This window comes from Paramisgurnus dabryanus, chromosome 2 (genome assembly GCF_030506205.2).
Source record: "Paramisgurnus dabryanus chromosome 2, PD_genome_1.1, whole genome shotgun sequence".
Classification (NCBI taxonomy): Eukaryota; Metazoa; Chordata; class Actinopteri; order Cypriniformes; family Cobitidae; genus Paramisgurnus; species Paramisgurnus dabryanus.
In genome coordinates, this window is record NC_133338.1 from 19,206,364 (window position 1) to 19,229,439 (window position 23,076).

At 36.8% G+C, this 23,076-nt stretch overlaps 1 protein-coding gene across 2 annotated transcripts in view; it reads right to left on the reverse strand.

Moving 5' to 3' along the window:
• mllt3 (MLLT3 super elongation complex subunit) overlaps positions 1–23,076 on the reverse strand; it is a 57,003-nt gene that overhangs the window by 21,155 nt on the left and 12,772 nt on the right. For both annotated transcript variants that reach the window (XM_065275449.1, XM_065275448.2), the window contains exons 3-6: positions 6,405–6,487; positions 6,141–6,284; positions 5,111–5,149; positions 2,249–2,377 (exon numbers count right to left, since the gene is read on the reverse strand). In XM_065275449.1, the coding sequence (XP_065131521.1) occupies positions 2,249–2,377; positions 5,111–5,149; positions 6,141–6,284; positions 6,405–6,487 (395 nt within the window). The remainder of the gene's footprint in view (positions 1–2,248; positions 2,378–5,110; positions 5,150–6,140; positions 6,285–6,404; positions 6,488–23,076) is intronic.

Sequence of the window (23,076 nt, forward strand, 5' to 3'; positions counted from 1 at the left end):
GGTAGTCGAAAACGCATTGACCGTATTGCTTTTGTGGTGTAGACGTGCATGTGGTCGAATGTGTTTGAGCAGTCCCAAAGACCGCCCACTCTCTGCCTACTGAATTAATGTGTGATGTATTTAACACAATGTTTTATATAGTTTCTGATTCTAATATTAGTTCGCATAATTTTAAACTCATCATTTTTCCCACTTGTGTTTAAATGACAGCAGAGGGGCCACAGACCACCCCCTCAGAAAATCATGACAAAAGCAGTTGAAAGTGTACAAGAGAGATATGAATGTGTCTCTCTTGTCCACTTGTGATCGGATTGCCCAAAACGCACCTTAATAGCAGGTATAAATAGCACCCTAGATCTCAGTGTCGCCTTGCATTCGAATTAATGAATGAAATAACAAAACATTTCCCTAAACAGTTTTCAAAACAATCTACCAAGAAGTGTCTTCCACTGTAGAATTGCACAATAACACACAGGTAGTAATGACAGATGTTATCGGTATCCAATCTCCAGGTCAAGCTAACTGGCCCCTGTCAATAGTTTATTGATGCTGTAAAGACATCGAGTGGTCTAGACACACAGTGTGTTAAAACCTGCCCAGACTACATTTACAGCTGCTTTAAATCTTTACGTTTTGTAATAAAAGCAGAAAGACTACTTGTTTATTTTATTTTTCAAAAAGAAAATGCAAATTCTTCTTTGTGCAAGCATTTTTGTTTTTAATCCAAATGCAATCAGTGTAAAACATCCATAAGTATTACATCAACCTAACACTTTTCTTTGTTTCAGTAAACACACTGAAAGCAGGTTAAAGTGATTTAATGGGCAATGAAACTACAAAAGTTCATTAGGATTTAAAAAACCTGTGCTGCAGGTTTAATTCGATTTATAGCTTACTTAATATAGACATGTTATACTTTGGCAGCACACAAAGGGAAATAAACTTTAATTGTCAATAGTTAAATTGAGGTACCACCATGATGATGATGATGATGATGATGTTCACTTATCTTATTAGTGTATTAAAGCAACACCAAAGAGGTTTTTTTTACCTTAAAATAACGTTTCCAAAAAAGTTTCAGTGGTTCATCCACTCAAAACAGGGTGAATGGCACTTTCACATTCGCTTTGCAGCCCTCTATCGGCCAAAACCGCACTAAAGAAGTTTCCAACCGTCGGGTAGTGGTCCTGTAGTTCGAGTGAAAACTACAAAAACTTGCTTTACGGCAGACCTACAATCCAATCAGAGCCAGCTATGCTGCAGTATTTACGACAGTGCTAATGAACAATTACGCGTCTAATCTGTAGGGGGAGCAAAGAGCAAAAACTCTTTAGTGTTGCTTTAATGCAAAAACATCCTGCAAATTGTCAAAGCTATCTTTAAATTTGCATTTCAAGAACTGTGTCAAAGAGTATTTACAAATGACGTTTAATCGTTCAACCTTTAACCTCAAATATCTCAAACATAACATCAAATTAAGATGAAGTTTTGGTTTGCTAAAGCAACTGCATTTACAATTATGCATTTGACAGACGCTTTTATCCAAAGCGACTTACAATGCATTACAAGGTATACTTTTTATCAGTCTGTGTGATCCCTGGGTTCGAACCCATGACCTTTTGCGCTGTTAATGCAATGCTCTACCACTGAGCGATACAGGAGCAAACCTTGTAGTTATGCAGGCGACGCTAACTGTGAACGACCTGTCAGTCATCAATCACACGAGAATGTGTTTAGATGTGGAACTGTTTCCATGTGTACCGAAATTTCATACAATACGAGCCATTTAGCTAAGTGATGATACACAAGAGACTAGAAATAAATCTAAATTGAAGAAACATGGCAGCTAATAGTTACGCACAATTTACAAGCGTAATGTGTTTTAACAGATGCTAAGATAAGCTAGAGTAATACAAGGATTCTCTCGTTTCTTTAAAAGTGAAATGTATTTCAGATTGATGAAATGGACATTGTAAATGTGGTAAACCAAGATAAGGACCGGTTCAAAATGTAGTGCGGTATCGAAAGGGGGCACCCAGTTTGCGTCACTGGAATGCTAGCATGAGGTTTCTCAGCAGCCAAAAATTGATTGACTTAAGCCAACATTTCTGTCGAAAATCCTTGGAGTAAATGCCTCTAACATCTAGCAACTTGCCAAATATGCAGGATTAACGAACTGGGAATTTAAATCCTAATGCCAAATGCAGGTTTTTTAGAAGTAAGGCTCTGAAAGGTGTGATCCACTCACCTTTGACCCTGGAAAGGACTTGCTCTTTTTCACATCAGAGAAGGTCAATGTTAATGAGCTGCTGGCTAACGTAGGCAGCTTCAGATGCTGTCCGAACAGGGAAGTGGAGCCCTCCTGCATTACCATTACCTATGAGGTGATGAAAACACTGATGACCAAATAAAATGAACTTCAGGTTTAGTGCTCTGTAGGTGGTAACTGCACGATTATTATTTTAAGTTTTCAACAACAAAATAAATCATTTATTGAAAATCATCACCCTTGTTATATACAACTGTGGAAAAAGAGACCACTTCAGTTTTGCCTTTTTCTAAAATTCTACATGTATTTCGACCATTTCTATCCAGTGTCTGTTCAGTTCCAATAAAAGCAAACCTCATGAACGACAAAGTCACCCAACAGCAATGTAAAAGACTGAGGGGATACAAAGACACATTAAAGATGTGATTAAAAATCAGGGTTATGCCATAAAATTTATATATTTCTAAAATTTTCCTAAGATACATGTAAAAATGCATTTTAACATTAGCATTTTGTTCCTGATAAATTAATTTTAACTTGTTTTCTCTGCAGTAGGGGAGAGTGGGGTGATTTGTGCCAGGGGGGAAGTTGTTCCACCCCTTGTTGCTGGAAACCATAGAAGAAATTGGTCACGTGACCACATGAATGGTAAGCACATTTTTGATCCAAAAACTGTTTGTTTCCTTTCAAAGTGAAATTTCTATGATTAAGGTTTTTTGATTGTAGTGTCTAAACAATTATAGATAGGTTTGAAAATATTTCAAACATGTTTTAGTGCTTTAGCAGGCTACACAATGACTCTATACAGTTAGCATAATGTTAGCTCTTAACTGCTGGATCATGCTAATTGTTCAGACTTGTAGGTCTGGGGTGATTTGTGCCAGAGGTGATGTGCTCAAGAAACTACCCACACCCCAAAAACTTGGTGGTACAGCCATAAGACAGCATACGTTTATATTCCCCTGACAAGTGGGATGTTAAATAATAGGCCAGATCCAGACCACCTAGACCTACATAATCTGGAGAAGTGAGGAGATGGACATGCCTCATCAGTGTTTGACTTAGGCCTACCTGCTATGTGTTTCATTTAGCTAACATTGATTTCAGTTTTGAGTTTGCACTATGTCATTAAAGAGAAGTTTTATTACGTTTTTAAGTGGCCAAGTCACAATAGGATGTTTAGAAATGAGTCTAGTCACTTTATTCTTATATATTACATAATTGACAGACAGCGTTCTGTGTATGTCAACTGGCATCTAAGCCACTTTGCTTGAAATTATTCAGAAATATCATATTTTATGTATTTAAAGGAATAGTCTACCCTTTTGCCATATTAAACTATGTTATTACATCAACTTAGACTAATTAATACATATCTATCTTTTTTCAATGCGTGCACTGTACAGCGCGTCATGAATGTGTTAGCATTTAGCCTAGACCCATTCATTCCTATGGTACCAAACAGGGAAGCCACCAAACACTTCCGTGTTTTCCCTATTTAGAGACTGTTACATGAGGAGTTATACCAGTAAGTATGGTGACACAAAATAAAACTTTTTTGGTACCATAGGAATGAATGGGTCTAGGCTAAATGCTAACACATTCACAACGTGCTGTACAGTGGACCCATTGAAAAAAGATAGATATGTATTAATTCATCTAGGTTGAGGTAATAAAACAGTTTAATATGGCAAAAGGGTAGACTATTCCTTTAAGTTGTGTTTTTCCAAAAACTACAAAATATAATGTGACTTATTCCAACAGTTTAATTGAGTGACATTATCTAAATAAACCTTAAATGAGTAATTGTGTATTGAATTTGTCTTGCTTTAATATAGCATTACAGTTCATAACATTAAAATGTTCTGTTTCACTTCAGAAATCACCAGCACAATTTACCCCGCACCAGGGGCAAGTTGTGCCACAAGACCTATTTTTTCCCAAAAGCTATATTTCTAAAACAATTTATTTCAGATCCAAAGTTATTGTTCTCAGGGATGCACAACATCCTGAAATATTTGTACATCCTTAAGTTGAAGGCATTACTGTCATGGCCTCTCTTTAAAGTCACTTTGACTAAAAACTGGCACAACTGACCCCACTCTCCCCTATTCAAGATCGGAAAAACACTGTCTTGTTATAATAAAATGCAAATAAAACCATTATTTTTATTAGGAATTTGGCAGAAAGGCATACCTATAAATAGTACATTTAGAAAAACTGAAAATAATCTTTAAGTGGTCTCTTGATTTTTTCCATGGCTGTAGTAACCCTGGACCACAAAACCAGTTATAAAAGGTCATTTTTTTAATTGAGATTTATACATAATATGAACTCTGAATAAATAAGCTTTCCATTGATGTATGGATATGGTTAGGATAGGACAATATTTGGAGAAATATGGAATCTGAGGGTGCAAAAAATCTAAATATTGAGAAAATTCTCTTTAAAGTTGTCCAAATGAAGTCCTTACCAACAGCATCCACTCACAAAAATAATGTTTTGATAGTTTTACAGTAGGAACATAACCTTATAACATAACCTAATATCATAATGATTTTTGGCATAAAAGAAAAAAATGATAATTATTGGCCATTGCTGCAAATATATCTGTGCAACTTATGACTGGTTTTGTGGTCCAGGGTCACATATGTAATACATATGTGTTAATAACCGTATGTTTATATGTATATACACACACACACACACACACACACACACACACACACACACACACACACACACACACACACACACACACACACACACTTTTCAACAATACATAGAAACATTGAATATCTTCTAAATAAACAGATTATTTTCTATGAAGTTTGCTTATACCTTTGAGTCTTCCGAAGTTCTTTTGTTAGGATCGCGTTGCTGTAAAAAAGGACATACATTACAGTTTGAGTACAGTAAAAATGCACATGCGCACGCGCACACAAACACATTTTGGTAAAAGGCACTTTGCTTACTCTTGGCCTGATGTAATGACAGAATGGCTTTCAACGGCCAAAACAATCAGGTAAATTGCCAAGGACCTCTCTCCGTTTCCACGTAGCTAAATTGATATTGCTCTCGCTAACAGTTTTCTCTTAATTAAAACAACTTCCCGCACAACTCCCCTCTTTGCCAATAAACTTTTTCGATTCCAGCCTCATCTGTAAGCCAGTCAAGCACCAAAAGAAACAGTGTCATAACCTCATCCATAAAACATTACAATTACTGGAATTAGAGAATGAATGAGATCTATAAAGCTGGCCCTCATAGGAAGAATCAGGGGGATAAAAGTCCCAATTAAGGTCTGATCCACTCGGACACTCTATACGTTGGAACTTTAACATGTGTACAATATCAACGAAACATAAATACAAGTCATAAAAACGTGGATTCCTTTGGCGCTGAGCCAAGGACAATCCTAGTTTTGTGTGGTGGGTGAAAGATGGCCAGGTTAGGTTAGCCCAATCAAATCCAGTTAAGTTACTTATTGTCTTGGTTGATGGGAAAAGTAATTCCATTAGGACCGGCTGCTTGACAAATGCTTTCCTCTCCAGAGGTTTGTTTGTGGGGGACTTACACAGACAAGCAGGTTAAGGTTACATCACACCATTCTCACCTGTCAATTAAACCCACAAGGGGCTAACTAGTGCTTTCTTCTACATAAACTTACATAAGCTTTGAGATCACTTAAATAATCTGTAAAATGGTGCGACAAAAAAAAACTTTTAAATCATCTTCAACTCTTTGTTCTCACAAAAAAGTATGTGTTTAAAACTAATAATGGAGGTCACGTAACTCCAATGTGACCAATTACAACATCCCCCTTACTGTTCCCTGGGGTAAGCCATGCCCATCCTCAGCCTACACGTACCCCTCCGGCCTTGAGCAGCTTCCTGCGGAAATCTTCAGTAGGGTTGTTGAAAGTGAGCTTTTCACAACGCAGGTGATTGACAGGTGGGTGGCCCTCCAAGTGCAGAAACAAATCGTAGTCAAATCGCACTTTTTTTGGTTCTTCCTGGTGAAAAGTGATAGAAGTTATATTTAGCCAATGCAAAACAATACACACTTTAAATCTGCTTAATTTATAGCTTCAAATTACGGCTTCAAAAAAAAAAAGACATCCAAGACCAAGTACCTTATTTTTAAAGTAAACTTCAATTGGCAAGATAAAGCCAGCGTATCCAGACTCTTCTACTTTGTATGGTGGGTCCTTACACACTGAGAGAAAAAGAGAGAGAGAAAGAAAGAAAGAAAAAAAGAAAGAAAGAAAGAGAGAGAGAGAAAGCTTAATAACCATTTAGAGTTACCATTATGAGTGGAAACCTTTTTAAAGCACATATAATGAATGTAACCTTTAAATGCAAATAAAAATATATAGCAAAATCTTTTATCCATTGTACAGTTTATATCCATTAAAATGTGTTTCTAAAAAAGGTTCATGCCTCTCAAGGGAACTTATTAGCATTCAGACTAGAAAACCAAAAAAAAAAAAAAAAATCAAAAGGGACATTTTTTCTGAATAAATCATATGTTCATAGGTCTTCACTGGCAAATCCTGTGTGCAGCATAAAAACACTGATCTTCGATTACACACACACGCGCGCACACACACACGTTTTGTGGGGACACTCCATAGACGTAATGCATTTTATACCATACAAACTGTATATCCTATTCCCCTTACCTATCCCATTCCCTAACCCCAACCATCACAGAAAACCTTCTCCTACTTCACATTTTCAAGAAACATCATTTTGTTTAATTTATAAGCTTGTTTCCTCATGGGGACATCAAAATGTCCCCACAAGGTCACAAAAATACTGGTATTCCTATCATTGTGGGGACACAAGGTACACACACACACACACACACACACACACACACACACACACACACACACACACACACACACCTTGAAAATAACAAAATATAGTATAATATCTTAAAACAAAATAAAATTTGAATAGAATTTTACATAATATTTGCCAAACAACATTAAGCGCTAAAAGCAATAATGCCTACATCTTCTGTTCAAAAGTAAGAAATGTACGTTTATGGAGTATCTAAAGGTTATGATAGACGAAACATTTGCCTGCCAAAACATTAAATCTTCTTATTGAAAACATCCGCTCAGACATTATTTTCGTTTAGCAGTTATGCCTGTTTGCCCCTCTTTCTTACACACGCAAAGATGGTACAAGACAAAACATCAGGCTTGGTCCCAATTAAGACATTTCAGGATAAACACCTAGTGGTTTAGGTCAGGTGATTCCACAAGGGACCACTTGTTTGTCTCGCTGTCCAAATCCCAAAAGGGCTTCTTAACAGCATCACCAATTAGTCAACATGTACTGTGTGTGTTTATGGATACAAGAACACCTGCAAATAGCTTGGAAAAAAAGAGGAACAATTTATTGTGCTTTTTAAAATTAAATGAAAAACACCTAAATTTAAATAAAAGCATCTTTAGATTGACCAAAGAAATGTTGATATAATAATAATAATAATAATAATAATAATAATAATAATAATAATAATAATAATAATAATACTGTACATGAAAAAAATGAAACTAAAAAGAAGAAATTTAAATATTATATATTATATATATATATTAAATAATCAATGCCTGTGAAACACGAGGTTCAGAGAGTCGGTTGAAAAACTCAAGATTTTTTCAGCAATGCTCTCAATGGGAATACCCTTGTACTGACAGAGCTCAACAACACTTGGTATTCTCAGGTTACATAGCAACCAAGCCCCTTCCCCTTCAGGCTACGCAATGACTCTAATGGCTAGACGATGACTGACCTCGATCCTAAGGTCACCGGATCCCAAAACAACACCCGTTATACAAATATTACAGAGATTGATTGTTGTGCCAGGTCACTTTTAGGTCTATTTAATGTAGTGCACTGTGGTATGATTGTGACTATTATGGAATGTTCTGCTTTTAAACTGCCTTCTCCAAATGTGATTTTCAGTATAAACCTGCATGAGCTTTTATTCAAAACACTTTAACAAGCACAACTTTCCAAACCCAATTTTTTTGGGCATAGGATACAGTTCAGTCACAGAAAAGTAGCAAAACCACTGCATCTGACCTTTTGGAAAAAGTGATAGGCTGGGCAGATTTTGGTAATATATCGGAATTTCTCCTTAGCGGGATATGGGATGAGACTATACAGTCACAGCGATGCCATAAAATATCCTTATTTCAAACAGGGAGAAAAACCCTGAATCTTAATTTCAATTTTAATAAAGGTGATTGTGACATCTCACTTTTTACAAAATACGGGAGATATTTATTGTATATCATCATTCATCCCAAAATGAGAGAGAGATATGAATTTTGGTCAATATCGCTCAGCCCTTAAAGGCATGGGCGTCGGAACCATTATACGTGGGTGGGACAGGACCCACCCACTTTTTAAGACCAATGATAATGGACCCACCCACTTTTTCTCTAATTTAGCGCATTTGTCTGTTCACTTATCAAAGCGCTGTTAGTCAAAATCCATTCCACTAGAGCAGGGATCCCTAACCTTTGCTTTTTTTACACCGCGGACCCATTTCAGCTTTTTAACATAATTCGCGGGGGTGAGTGGACGCTGAGCTGCTGTTCGAACATAGTGCTGAAAAACCTCATTAGCCAAATGTATAACGTTTTAAACAGAAGTAAATGTCAAACAACCATGCATTAGGGAAATTAATAACTGCTTTATTTATAGTATATTTTCTATAGACGTGTAAAACCATATTATAGCGGATTATTTTATTTTCATTGTTTCACGAGTTTGCCTGCCCATTTAGTCTTAATAATTAACGGTAAACGAACTTAGCTTGGTGTTCTTAAAGGCAGCTCGAACCTTAGGTCGGACTCGAGCCCCAAGTTCAAGACACAGAAAAAAAAAGGAGGAGATGATGAGGAGAGATGCCAGAAGAATTGCGTCTGTCGCGGAGGCACAGAGACTCCCGTTTTGCTTTTAATGATAATTAACACAGCACTAAATGTGGTTCCTTTCAAACGTTAAAAGTATAGGCTAAACTATTATTACTGCTGTAAAATAGATTATTTTGATTATGGCACGATCGCTGGATAATTTTCAAGTTTTTTTTAGAAGCAATTACTTTTCATTTGCGATATGAACGTCTTTACGTATTGTTATTATTTGTGAGGTACATTTGCAGATAATTCATAAAGTCATACCTCTGTTTAATCGATTGTGTTTTAGAAGTACACATGCTCAAACTCTTATGACATCATTGTTTCCCGACGGATACCATAAAATAAAGTGATCTCATTTCCAGAATCTCACATTTATATTTCTCTAAGAGAGAGAAAGAGAGAAAAAGGTATACAAAAGTTGTATCAGTTTACCTTCATTCGTTTTTCTTACCTTTTATTTCCTCAAAATAAAAAATAAACATTGTAGCCTACTGTCAGCAGAGTAGAGAAAAAAAATGACGCAGAGAAAGATAAATGAAACATGACATCTGTCATTATTTGCAAAATATTTAAAGGGCTATTACCAGATTTTCGACCGTAATAGGCTACTGTATTTAATTTAATAAACGCAAATGTTCAGGCTAATTAAAAGGAAACATGAAAATGTCATCTATTGCAGTAAATGTATTTTTCGGGTGGGGGGGGGGGTTATGTGGGGACCCACCCACTTTTCATTTGCTTCCGACGCCCATGCTTAAAGGTGATAAAGGTGACTAAAAGTAAAACGGGATCCAATTCAATTTTAATGTATAGTGGTAATTACAATACGGCATTCAAAGGTCAACTTCTTAAAAGGTGAAAATGCAGCTTTGTATACACAGTCTTTGTATATATTCATATCACAAACTTCAGCAGCAGTGAAGCTAAGCAGGGGGGTGAACACCAGTGCTCGTACACCTTCTGCCACTGCTAAAGATAATTTTTTTTTTGCACAAAACACGTTCATAACCAACAGGTCTTTATTTCTGCAAATTATAGCCGCATAATTTTGTTTACTGATAATTAATGCCATTATTAGCCGATCGGTGCGCCAATAATATCATGCATCACTATTAACTATGCAAGCTGTTGTTTGATGGCTTAATTTTACCGCAAACACCAGCTATGGTAACACTTCCCTGTAAAACCTTCCTAAACTCCCCATTAAACTAAACTACATGCACATAAACTACAATGTGGTGACAAGAAATATTGACTAGAGGGCCAGTAGACAATTTTTTACAGGTGAGGAAATTTCACAAGACCTTGAAGTTCTCAGAAGGAATCTTATGGAAAGCCCACAGACATGCGCTCTACCAATGGAGCTACAGGAACCTGAAAAGGTTATTGGTTAAGGGTTGGGAAAGGTTGGGTTAAGGATGGGAATGATGAGAGCGAATAGAGTAGATCAACATGGACTGAAGAAAAACGAAGTGAACTTGGAGTATGTCTGTTTGTTATCTGGGCTCTAGATCTTTTGAAGTTGAAAAGGTCACTTTTCTTCCTGAAGGAGTGGGGGGTTGAGAGACACTATATAAGTGAAGTGCACAATGCACTCATTGACCTACAACAGGAACTTGGCCAACAGCTACAGAAGAACCAGAACAGGAATGAACTCCACACTTTGCAACGCGCGTGCGCATATATGCGCGCGCATATATACACAGCATGCCAATTATTGAACAATGCCAGTCAGAATACATTTCACCTATCCCTGTGACTGAGATATAACAAGGGCTGAAAGATACTGAAGCAAATAAAAAAATAGGAAAAAAGAAAATCTGAACAAAAAGAAAAACCCTATACCCTGGCTAAACAGCTCAACCAGGTAATATTTAAAGCATTAATATAATATCTTTTTTTGTTTAAAGCTACTATAACTTTATTTGAATGAATAAATACAGTTGTTGTCAAAAGTTTACAGAATCTGTAAAATGCTGAAAATTTAAATGCATGTTAAATTAACTTAACTTCCGGACCATCACTGAATGTTTGTATCTATTGTAATAGTTGCGTATCTTGTCTCTTGATTGTCGTCAATGTGAAAAGATTAATCTCAACATCACACAGTCACTGGTGAACAGGGTTCAAACAGGCAGAAGATGCTGAAAGGCAAATATTCTGCAAGACCTGGAGGAATTTTAATGTCTCGGAACAAACAAGAAAACTTTGAACAACTATCATAAAACCCAAAATCATAAAAACCCTCATTGATTGTCCAGGTAACATCATGAAGTATTAAGAATCAGGTGTATGTAAACAATTCAACTGGGTTATTTTAAGGAAATTCTGTTATGATGTTGTGATGCAAACTTTCTGTAAACATCTATCATGTGAAATAACTTGTTCAGGGCAGAACTAATTATAAAAAAATATTTTATTTCCTAAATGTTCAGCATTTTCCAGATTCTGCAAAGTGTAAACTTATGACCTCAACGGTATGAGTTATTAAGCAAGTTTAAGTCTGTTCAAGCTTGACTTCGGACACAATAGGTAAGGTTTTATTAATTTAAAATAATAATAACGATTTCTTGTTTAAATTGTCTGATTTCACAGAAAGTTAAAGTTTGACATAATTTGTCATTTCGTGGTTATGTCACGTTCGTAAACAGAAAATAGAAAATCTGATAACTATTTTGCATTTACAGCTGATGGTGGAGTGTTTGTAGCATGCACTTGCTTTGAATTTTAATTTTGTCACTTAGATGAAAAGCTTTTAATCTGGAAAGTTTGAAATTTCAATCACCTGGGAAATCACCTGTTGTCAGAACCAATAAACTTCAATCTGTGGAGAGTCTCCAGACAGAAAGGGAAAGTAACAAAGTCAGGTCTAAAACAAGAAAAATATTGGCAGGGCTTTTGAGGGTAGATTTTTTTCTGCTCGACATGCAAAATGTCACTAATGTGATTTTGTGAAATGTTTTCAGCAGAACACAAGCGATGTATTATATTTATTTTAGATTAAATTTTTTAGATTGCTTTGCAGGACATATTTCTTGCTATCACGTATTTACATTACTTTTAGAGACTTTTAACACACTTTATTATAACTGAAAGTCCTGTGCAGCACATTGTTTTACTTGAGTGCAATAAATGTTTTTTGTTTAAAAAAAAAAGAGAATAGTATGAGAGAAACGTGATCTCATTTCCCATGGAGAAAAACCGTGATTCACATTTTACCAAGAATCGTGCAGCACTACATCAATTCCATCAGATAAATCTGCACAGACAAACAGTGCCAAAGCACAACCTACATAAAGAAAAAACCCTGCAAGGTAATTGTAAATGTATCAAAAATAGAAATGGCAACAGAGGCGCAAAAGTTACAGGTTGAAGCTTTAATGAATCCATAACACTTTAAAAATATCCAGCCCTTCTAGCACTAAAGGTTTGTAACAAGAATCCAAGTCTTATATCTGACCGAGAGACTACAAAGTTTAATGGGCCCATATTGTGCAAAATCCACTTTTACAAGGTCTTTGGAGATAAACGTGTGTTGGCAGTGTGTAAACACAACAACCTTGCAATGAAAAATTTCTCTTTTAATCCCCGTTACACCAAAACAGTCTCATTATTCATGCTATTTTAATTCTCTTGTTAATGTGATGTCACACAAACAAAGTGTTTGTTATAGGCGACGCATGTCAAAATTCCATCTACGTCATATTTTTGCGTTGACGCTTCGACACAGCTCACCACACGCACATGTGAGACCAAAACATTAAACATTAAATTTCATACATATTGGTCTTATCTTTCGTAGCTATCCGCTAGCTGCCCGTCCCATAAGCAGGCTTTCAAAAAAAAACACGCGTCTCTGTAGGCAGCCTGGGCTCTGAGATCTGCACACAAAACCACTCAAAACCAGTGCTTTAAGTAGGCCGAATATAGGCTGAATATAAAACCCCTTCAATATAGGAGTCCAGTCAGCAAAAAAAAAAAAAAAAAACTAGAGTACCGGCACTTCTTTTGGGCCACTTAAAGCACTGCTCAAAACCAAAATAAAGTTTTCGAACCAATCACCGACAGGGGGTGGCTGTTGTTAGGTAGAAAAAGCAAGTGTCAAACCTCACAACAGTCAACCCATGTCGGTGATTGGAATGTCTTTAAAATGATGTAGTGAAGTCGTACATTGCTAATACTACATGATTTCAGCGTATATAAAAGTGTGTATAGTAATTTTCTTGTGGACTGAATTAAGTATACGATTGGCATTTCTTTTTACAACAAAACCCAGAACAGTGTTTTTATTCTTGACCTGATCTTTATAGGCTTCTGTATGATTGTTAATTGACTGGATTGCACATTGATCTGAAGGCGCGACACGCATATCTGATAGCGCACATGCACAGCCAAACGACTTCATGTTTTCGTCTTTTTGGCTTAAACGGACAAATGCTCATATGTCAAAATAGCGGTCTCTGTGATTTTCATAGTAAACATTTGGTTACTGTACGTCTTAAACGAATAAACATTGTATTGCATTCGGTCTTATAATAAGCATAATCTGTGGAGTTGCAGCCCTCAACTGATGTTTATGTTGTAATTTTGTGTATTGGCCACCAGCTGTGTGATTGCAGTACCAGTTTTAGCCACAAGTTTTGTTATTGCAATACCAGTTTTGGCCAGAATCCTACATACTGTTGCTTTTAGGTTTATCATGGAGTTTAGGTGTTCTAAACCTGTTGAGGTGTTCTAAACCTGTACAAATTTCTTTTTTTTTGGTGAAGACAAAAGAAGATATTTTGATAAATGATGGCTAGCACACAGCCGATTGTAACCATTGACTTCCATAGTAGGAATAAAAACAACATGATGGAATTTAATGGATATACCATTAATTGTGTGCTGACCATCATTTATCAAAATATCTTATTTTGTGTTTATCAAAAAAATAAAATAAACTTATACAGGTTTAGAACATAAGGGTGAGTAAATGATGACAGAATTTTCATTTTTGGGTGAATCCCTTTAACAGAAATACAGCAGAAATGTTTAAAATTCACCCTTATTATGTTTACATCTAATAATGCATTCATTCACGCTTTCTTGATACATGGTTACACATCGTTTTCTCTATGGACCCCCTAAAGTAGCTTTGGCCACCCCGCTGATACAACCTTTAAAGTATACCATTAAGAATATTTTTGGCATTTATTTGAGATACATTATGGTTTTTATTAATCAAGCAACAGAAACTAATTGTTAGATTAATAGTCCAATTAGTCGTTAGATTAGTGGACTAATCGAAAAAAATAGTCGCCCGATTAATCATTTAATAAATAGTCGCGGCCAAAGGTACTATTGTTCCAGACTGTATTCACAGGAATCAGATCTATTTTTAATCAAAAGCACTCACTGTCAGTTGGTAAGGGAGTAAGGGGAGTAGCTCATTTGTATTTAAAGGTACACACAAAAAAAAAGGCACTTTTAATGGCACCCAAATAGGGGCTTTTTGGACAAATGATCTGTAATTTGAGCTGAAACTTCACAAACACATTCTAGGCACACCTAAAACATATAACAGCTTGTAAAAATGGGCATATGTGCACCCTTTAAAGCATGTTAGTTGTACCTTAAGTAGAAATGACCTTTCTGTAAGGTAGTCCGAGGCTAAAAGCAACCGAGGCCAAAAGCATGGAGTCTGCCATACAAAATGTGCAGAGAAGTGATACTCCAAGACTAGATTTAAAAACCAATGATCTAGGGCATTGCCTACCAACTGTAGTACTCTGGAGATACTCCCTGTCTCTCAACGCAGTGTATATATTTTTCTCTCTGCTTAGCTTCACTTTGAATCTCTAATCATTACTATTCACTGTTTAAATTGCTAAATATTATAATCATATCTGATATTATATTAAATTAAGCAAATATTGCTAGCCTTTCAGTCTTAAAGTGCACCTAGTTAATTCCTAAAAAAAAGTTATTTGTGTATTTGGCATAATACAATGTGTTTGTGTGGTTACAAAAATAAATTATTTTCCACATACTGTACATTTTTGTAGCTCCAGATTTCCCTCTCTTCCTGAAATGCACGGATTCAAAACTTATCAATTAAAAAAGCTCTGTGTCCCTGATTCGCCAGCTAATCTGTACGTTGTGACTGGCCTGAATACCTCTGACCTCAGCTGAATGTGACGCTCATTATCATGTTTGAAAAATTTGTGCACAATGCAATGCTTACAGGAGTTAATTTACAGGCTGCGAGTCTGAAGCGGGAGGAATTTAGATAATGTCACTCTTTACATCACCAATCCCAGGTCGTAAACTGTAAAACCTACAATCCATGTGTTTGTTTTAGTCCAAGAAAAGAGATTTACATTGGGGCGATAACTCGCGTCATTTACTTTGGGGTTTGTACCTTTTGCATATCGTTAACATGTACTAACTAATACACACCTACACACCAAAGGAAATGTAAAATCATGAATCGTATAATTGGTGCTCCTTCAACGGTTTCAGATAGCATAGTTCCATTAGCATGACATTAACCTGCTAGTTTGTCTTCTGTATTTATGGTCTCTTCTCTCTTGCACTGTTATGAGATCATCAATCAACTGTGGTAAGCTCGAAGGGTAATTTATTCACTGTTTCACAAATAAAAACATCGGCTTGCTGAATATTAGATAGTGTGTCTCTCCACTAAAGCACTTACAGTTAATGATATAATCACATATCATAACCTGGATATGCTGTTTGACAGAAACCTGGCTAAAAAAAATGATTGCATTTAATTCAGTCAATCCCCCAAGGTTGTTATAAATATGAGCCTCAATCTGAAAGGGGAGGTGTTGCTGCAATTTACCTGTGACTACACTCAGACTGCAAGCATTTAATGCTTAATTCGTATTCTTTGCTCAGATCAAATTTTTTGTTTGACTGTTCACATTACATGGCTAAAATCAGACACCTGTGTAAACTGGTCATGGTCCTGAACTGCATCACTTGCGCAAAATAACAATACATCATGCACAGCATGCTGTTATATGGAAATGAGCGTGTAGACCGGCAGTCGATGGGTTTTATCTTAATTCTGTGGGAGCGAGTAATACGAGGGCATAACGAGTCAAGCCAGTCTGATCCTAGGTCACACGCAGGTCGATCATCTGGACAACATCACCAGGGAAGTCTGTTTTTGTTTGTGAGGGAAATATAAGCTTGTTCAGTTTCCCATAGAACCCAAAATTAATGGAAAAAGTGGATGCAGTTTGTTTTACCGGGGCTGCAACGGAGTTGCGTGTGTGTTTGTTCTAGAGGGGTAATGGTTCTCGGTAAAGAATCAAACCGTCCCTTTATCCCCCCACGGTTCGTCACACATGTGCACCGTGTTTAATTTGATCATGCATTTTTAATATAGTTTTGGTCAAAATAATGCATCAAATCGCTAATGTATGGTTCTGAATATGCTCTGCATGTGTTTACGTTGAAGTAACTGTTCAATCAACTCGTAGTATGCAAATCTGTTGCCAACCTAACAGTTCCTCCTTACTTGGTGTGTGTGTGGTGTGTTGGAGACCATTTAGCAAAAGAGAAAAGCCGTTAACGTGCAGCAGAGATGATCAAAAAAACATGGACAAACATCTAAGGGCCGATTCACACCGGATGCGTGGCGTGTCTGTTGCGTGTCTTTCGCATAACAGCTGCATGGCGTTTTCAATGCCCTTGCTTACCAGAAGCGTTTCTGACACGGCGCTGCTGCTGCTAGCCTATTCAGTATATATGTATGTTTCCCATTGATAAACTGACCTGACGCTTCCAAGACGCTTGCGTGTGGCGTGAAAAATAGGCGTCGGTCCTATTCCTAGCATGCAAAAAAACAGACACCCCACGCAGCACCAAAAAATGTACGGAAACAGTGACCCTAAAACTGTGACACACACCGAACCGTGAGTAATTTGAACTCTTGCACCGCTAATTTGTTCCCGGCCTTTCAGTGATGAACGTTTTATAAACTAAGCCCAGTTATAATGGCCCCAGTGATAGAAGACCCAGTCATGAGTAAACTGCAGGTGGTAAGTAAAACAACTGACTGCCAATGTTTTGTTGGCAAGCAGCACGTAAAAACATATAATATAAACAACATGAAAGTATAGTTAATAAATAGGTAATAATGAGTTAATGAGAATGCAATGATGTATTATGCATCAAGCAACTCGGTTGTTTTTGGAAAGACGCGGTACAGCTGTATAAATCTGATAAAACTAAAGATTCTTCAGACATATGAAGGATGCAATACTACTCTATAGTTACCCAAGATTAACATGAGATTGACACGAATTGTGTGTGTTATTTGACCTTTAATATTATTATATCAATATTAATGGTGGTCGGTGGCGTTTAGAGGCAATTATTTTTGCAGATGGTGTATGTTCATCTTCTGAGAAATCTGTCCTAATTTCTTTATTCCTTATTCCTTTTCTAATGTCTGAGCTAAGTTTTTCTGTATAGAAATTTTGCAGACCCGAAACAACAATGTTGTTTAAAACAACAGCCAGTCGAATTGTGATCATTTGTTCTTTGACCCTAAAGTTTTGATCCCGAAGTGCACTTAAATATGATGGGACTATTTTCTACATTACCCAATATTTGTGCTAAACAGCTGAAAAATATTTTGCATCCTGACGTGATCCTTCAGTTTAAAATAATGACCTGCTGCTGAGTCACTGTGCCTTAAGGGTTGCTGGACTATGCAGCATCTTCATTCACATCTAATCAAGCTACCAGGGGCTAAAATGTGGCATTAAGTTGTCAAAGGTAATTGTTTTAGGAAGTTATTCCAAAATGTTTTTAAATTGGCCCCACAAATAAGTCCAGGGCCATTGAGGTGGTCAGAGCCTCATTACAGAAGAGATGTTAGCTTAAAATTGCAGTGCTCTTGCTGTGACTTAAAACTCATAAAATCCTTCTTTTATTTTCATTTGTGCTCCGTCTGACCTGGAATAATGAATCATTTTGTGAAATAGAATAGGTTAGTCTTTAATTGGTCCCATACTTGAGCAACATATTAAATGGCAACCAAACGCCAGGTAAGACCCTGCCTCCACTCTTAAAAATAGTGAAACACATTGAATGCTAGGGTTTAAATAAAAAACCTCATTATTGTACATGAAATTACAAATGACAAATATAGTCACATTTTCCAATAGCTTAATGCATGCTCTAGAAAAATGCATACAATTTGAGTAGTTGTCATGACAACTTTGAACCGAATACATTTTAAGCATTGCAATGCTTACTTAAAAAAAAAAAAATTGTTAGGTTGTAGACGATAAGGCTGCACATTACATAGTCGAAGGTCAAAATAATAATAAGGAAAGTATGTTTGCTGCATTGACAAAGTAGGGTATTTATTATAGTCTAGGACTAGTCTAATCCCTGCCCGGGAAATTGCCCCATTATCATTAAATAAGTGAGACTTATTGTAACACTGTGTTGCAACTAACCGGGCTGTGTAAATTTTTTTCAATCCCAGCTACTGTACAGAGAGATAAAGATATACTCAATTCAATTCAATTGAATTTTATTTATATAGCGCTTTTCACAAAGCATAAAAAAAAGCGTTAATTCAAAGCAGCTTTACATTAATAGATGTTGGAAAAGCATAGAAAAGCGAGCGTAGTAATAATGTAACGTATCCAGTAAATTAGTAAGTTAAGCCAAAGGTGGCGGACTCTCCAGGGGATGAAAAAAAACCCTACTGTAAATATATACTGGATTTTTTAAGCTACTGCACAGGTACGACGTTGAAAGTGTGAGATGTTAAAACAAAGTACCAAATGAGACCACTGTGTTCACACACACAAAGGTGCAAATTGACACCTGATGCACGGGAACCACTACAAACCCAAATTAGTCCAACGAGTTTTCAGGTGATTTCGATCAAGTCACTTCAGTTGTAACAATGCATGCTTAAATTCTGTTCAGCTTGTCAGTGTTGGCAAAAACGAAAGATTCATCATCAAAAAAACCAAGCTCTCCTCTGACCCCGAATCCTCAAAAACTAGCACATAAACATCTGCTTCTCAGGTCCCCTGCCCCCATGGAGCAACACTTCAGCCTGCCATTTCCCAGCTGTGCTTTCTCAAACACTCAATTCAAAGCAGGACGAAAACTGACCCTGGATCTTTGCTCATTTCAAGGCATGTTTTCTAATCCATTTCACCAGTGCCAAGGCACCATGGGTGAGGGAAACCTTCTAGCTAAGGGGCTTCAGTTTAAATTCTCCAGATGCCAACTTGAAACAAGGAACGTTGACCCTCTGCTGCGTGCTTTTCAACAAACGGTTCAATCCAACTAGCCTGTGTCCCACTCTGTGAAAACAGTTCAGCTGCACAGTCAAGAGAAGCTCTGCTTGCAATAACAGCTGCTTGAGGGCCTCACTCCAGCACAGAGCGCTGACACTGGTGCCATTTGTCCTCCTTGCTATTGAAGGTTTGTTCAGGATTCACTACGATAACTGGTCATGTGATGAAAAATGTGATATGAAACTTGTCAAAAAGCTCCAGGAGTAACTTGATGATGTGACAATTGTATGCTAATTTCTTTGTGTTATGACAAAAGAAATGTCTGAACCTCTTTATGAGCTATTAAAAACAAGGTTGATAAAAATATCAGAATAAAAACATTTTTCTATATGAACATGTGCATACACACAGATATTCAACTTGCTCCTGTAGCTGGTAGAGGTTTAATAAAACACAAATACTGATAAAAATTGAGTGAGTTACATGCAAAGAATAAGAGGATAACTATCAAAAATCAGCTTTTTATTGAAACCGGTTTACATGCAAATCAATAAACTGGCTATACAGAAAACTTCGTTTTTTTATGAGATTTCACGTCACCGCCTATAGTATATAGTCGTTCAAAAAGACACCGGAATATCTGGCTTAAAGAGCACCTATTTCATTGCTAAAAACAACGTTATTTCGTGTATTTGGTATAATACAATGTGTTCGCGTGGTTTATGGTTAAAAACATTATTTTCCACATAGCGAACATTTTTGTAGCCCCAGATTTTACTCTCTTCCTGAAACACACGGATTTGAAAAGCTCTGCGTTCCTGATTGGCCAGCTAATCTGTACATTGTGATTGGTATAAATACCTCAGATGTCAGCCGGAAATGTTACGCTCCTTACCACAGTTAAATGATTCACGCACAATGCAATGCTAACAGGAGTTAACTTACAGGCTGTAAGTCCGAAGTGGGAGGAATTAAGATAATGTCAAGCCCAGGAAGTAAACTGTTGACTACAATCTGTGTTTGTTGTAGTCCAAGAAAAGAGATTTACGTTGGAGATAACCTGCGTCATCGTTTACTTTGGGGAATGTACCCTTTTCTTACTGTACGTATACACACCTAGACACCAAAGGAAATATAAAATCGTGTATCAGACTATTGGTGCTCTTTAAGCTATACTGTTGCATTGCTTCTCATGTGTGAGAACCTGTAAATGTAACATTAACTTTTATTTCCGCAATTTCACTGCCAACTGCTTGAGTCGAGGGCAGACTTTTATGCTTCACTTTGCGCTTCCAGACTTGCGCACATCAACAAACAGCGAGAAAGCCGGTTAACGAGTTTACATGCAACGCAAAATCGAGGTAATGAGCAAAAAACTACCTGTGCCGATCGGTTTTTGCTTACGCCGTTTATGGGCTTTCCCTGATAAAAAAAAACATTTAGCATGTTTACATGACCCCACATGTTATCGGTTTATTAAGCATGATCGGCGTTAAGACATATTTATGTACACAAATGCACTGTATACTGCCTTCAAATTTTGGACCTCAAAAAGATCCAAAGCTTTGTTTCTGCCTGTATCATCATCATCATCATCAATCGGCTGCAAACAGGGTAGGTTGACAGTCGGTCACTAATTTTGTCCATTCCTCGCGATTTTTGGCAACTTTTCGTAGTTCGTTACTTCCTGTATATTGTAGAACATGAAAACACGAATAAATTCAAAATTTAAAGGCACATACCAGAATTGTTAAACCTGGACGATAGTCCGTTTTCTACGTGTACGCAAACATATGATTGCACAGCCTTGCAAAGCATAGCTTATTTAACTCGTACGTGTACGCAGATGTTCGTCGAATGCCCATTGTGACAAAATGCAACATCTTCTGTGCTCCATACTACATTATACAGAGCGTGCATGCGTGACCTACACGTACAGTGGGGTTACAAAAATATGCATGTGTGTGTAAAATACATGCGCACTCTTCTGAAGACAAAATTGCATCACATGCACAATAGGCAGACCCTTGGGTACGCATAATAATGGACCAAACTTTGGATTTTAGTCTGTTCATGTATTTTTTAAGGATATCAAAAAGGGCAGCTATACACACTGGTTGTAGGCAATCCATCTGCACCAGCATATTTACAACGTCACAAAAAATAACAACAAAAGCAGTCATTCAAGTATACAGGAGAAAACTGTGTTGATAAGGCAAACCTAAAATATAGTATTGATTGTGTATGCCTTTGGAAGTCTCCTGGTTTTTGTGAAGATTTAAGGTTAACGGACAAGACGGCCATTTACATTTCTACAGAGTCCATGAAAAAGTCTCTGATACACTTTTTAGCATTACAAAAAAGAAACCGAAATACAGCTAAATATACACAGATATTGATCTGTCCACATCCTGTCCAATGAAATGGTAGCCATTTCAATCTAAATCAGATTCATTTAGGATGTTTTTTTATAATTTACCCATACAAACAGAATGAGTCAATACATGCATTGTGGCAACAGAAATATTTTATACATTTCATTTCTGCACTTGACTAGATGAGAGCTCATTCCTATCTGCTTTGTGCTATTCGGACAAAACCAAACCAAGGTCTTAAGCTCAGTAATTGAATATTAATGGTTGGGATACACAAGTGCCAAACTAATGCCTACATACGTGAATAGAAACCATATTAAGGAGAGTATGATGGTTGCAGGGTAAAACTTCACTACCTTTCTCATTAAAATGCCATTTACAGTATGACCACCATTGCACTTGACTAACATAAAAAAAAATGTATTTCCTCCACAGTGCTTTTTCACCAAACCGCAGAAAGCTCTACTGCTTATCAAGAACTTTTTATACAAGTAGACTATATTTAGCCTATCAGCTAAGCTGACATTTTTTTTAAAAGGGATGTTTTCTTTTAAGTGCTATTGTAATGCTATTGTGGTCTCAAATCACTTACTTCCTAAAACATAATTTTTAGAAGTAGCATTCCTAGGAAAAGCACGGTAGCATACAATTTAAATAGTCATTTACTTATATAAAGATTATGTCTCAGAAATACAAAAGGTACAGTAAACAGTAAATCTATAGTACAGTACCACAAGCAAAACATCAGACCAAAAAAAACAAGACCCTGCTCACAAGCATGACATGTTAATAATACAACGTTTATTGTGGGTGTAAGCGCGATACCAATGAGAAAGAGAACAAAGTACGTGCAGTTACAAAAACATGACGGTGTGCGTACTATTCTGTTGACGAAATATGCGCCACGTGCACTGCCCCCCTTCTGTGGATTGATGTTTTTTTCTAAGGGGGCGTGTACACCAAGATGTTCATGTAGCTGGCCAATGTATGTTTTTAATTGTCTCCAATGGAAGCAACATGCTTTAAAAAAAAAAAAACACTTTAATTCACTTTGAGTGACCAGTGCCCAAAATTTAAAAATGTCAACTTTGGGTGAAACGCTCAGCTTGTCAAGTCACAATCACAGTGGAGGAGGGGCAGGACAAATATCACAACAACCAACCGGCGCATCGTTTAAAGACTAATAAACAAAGCAGA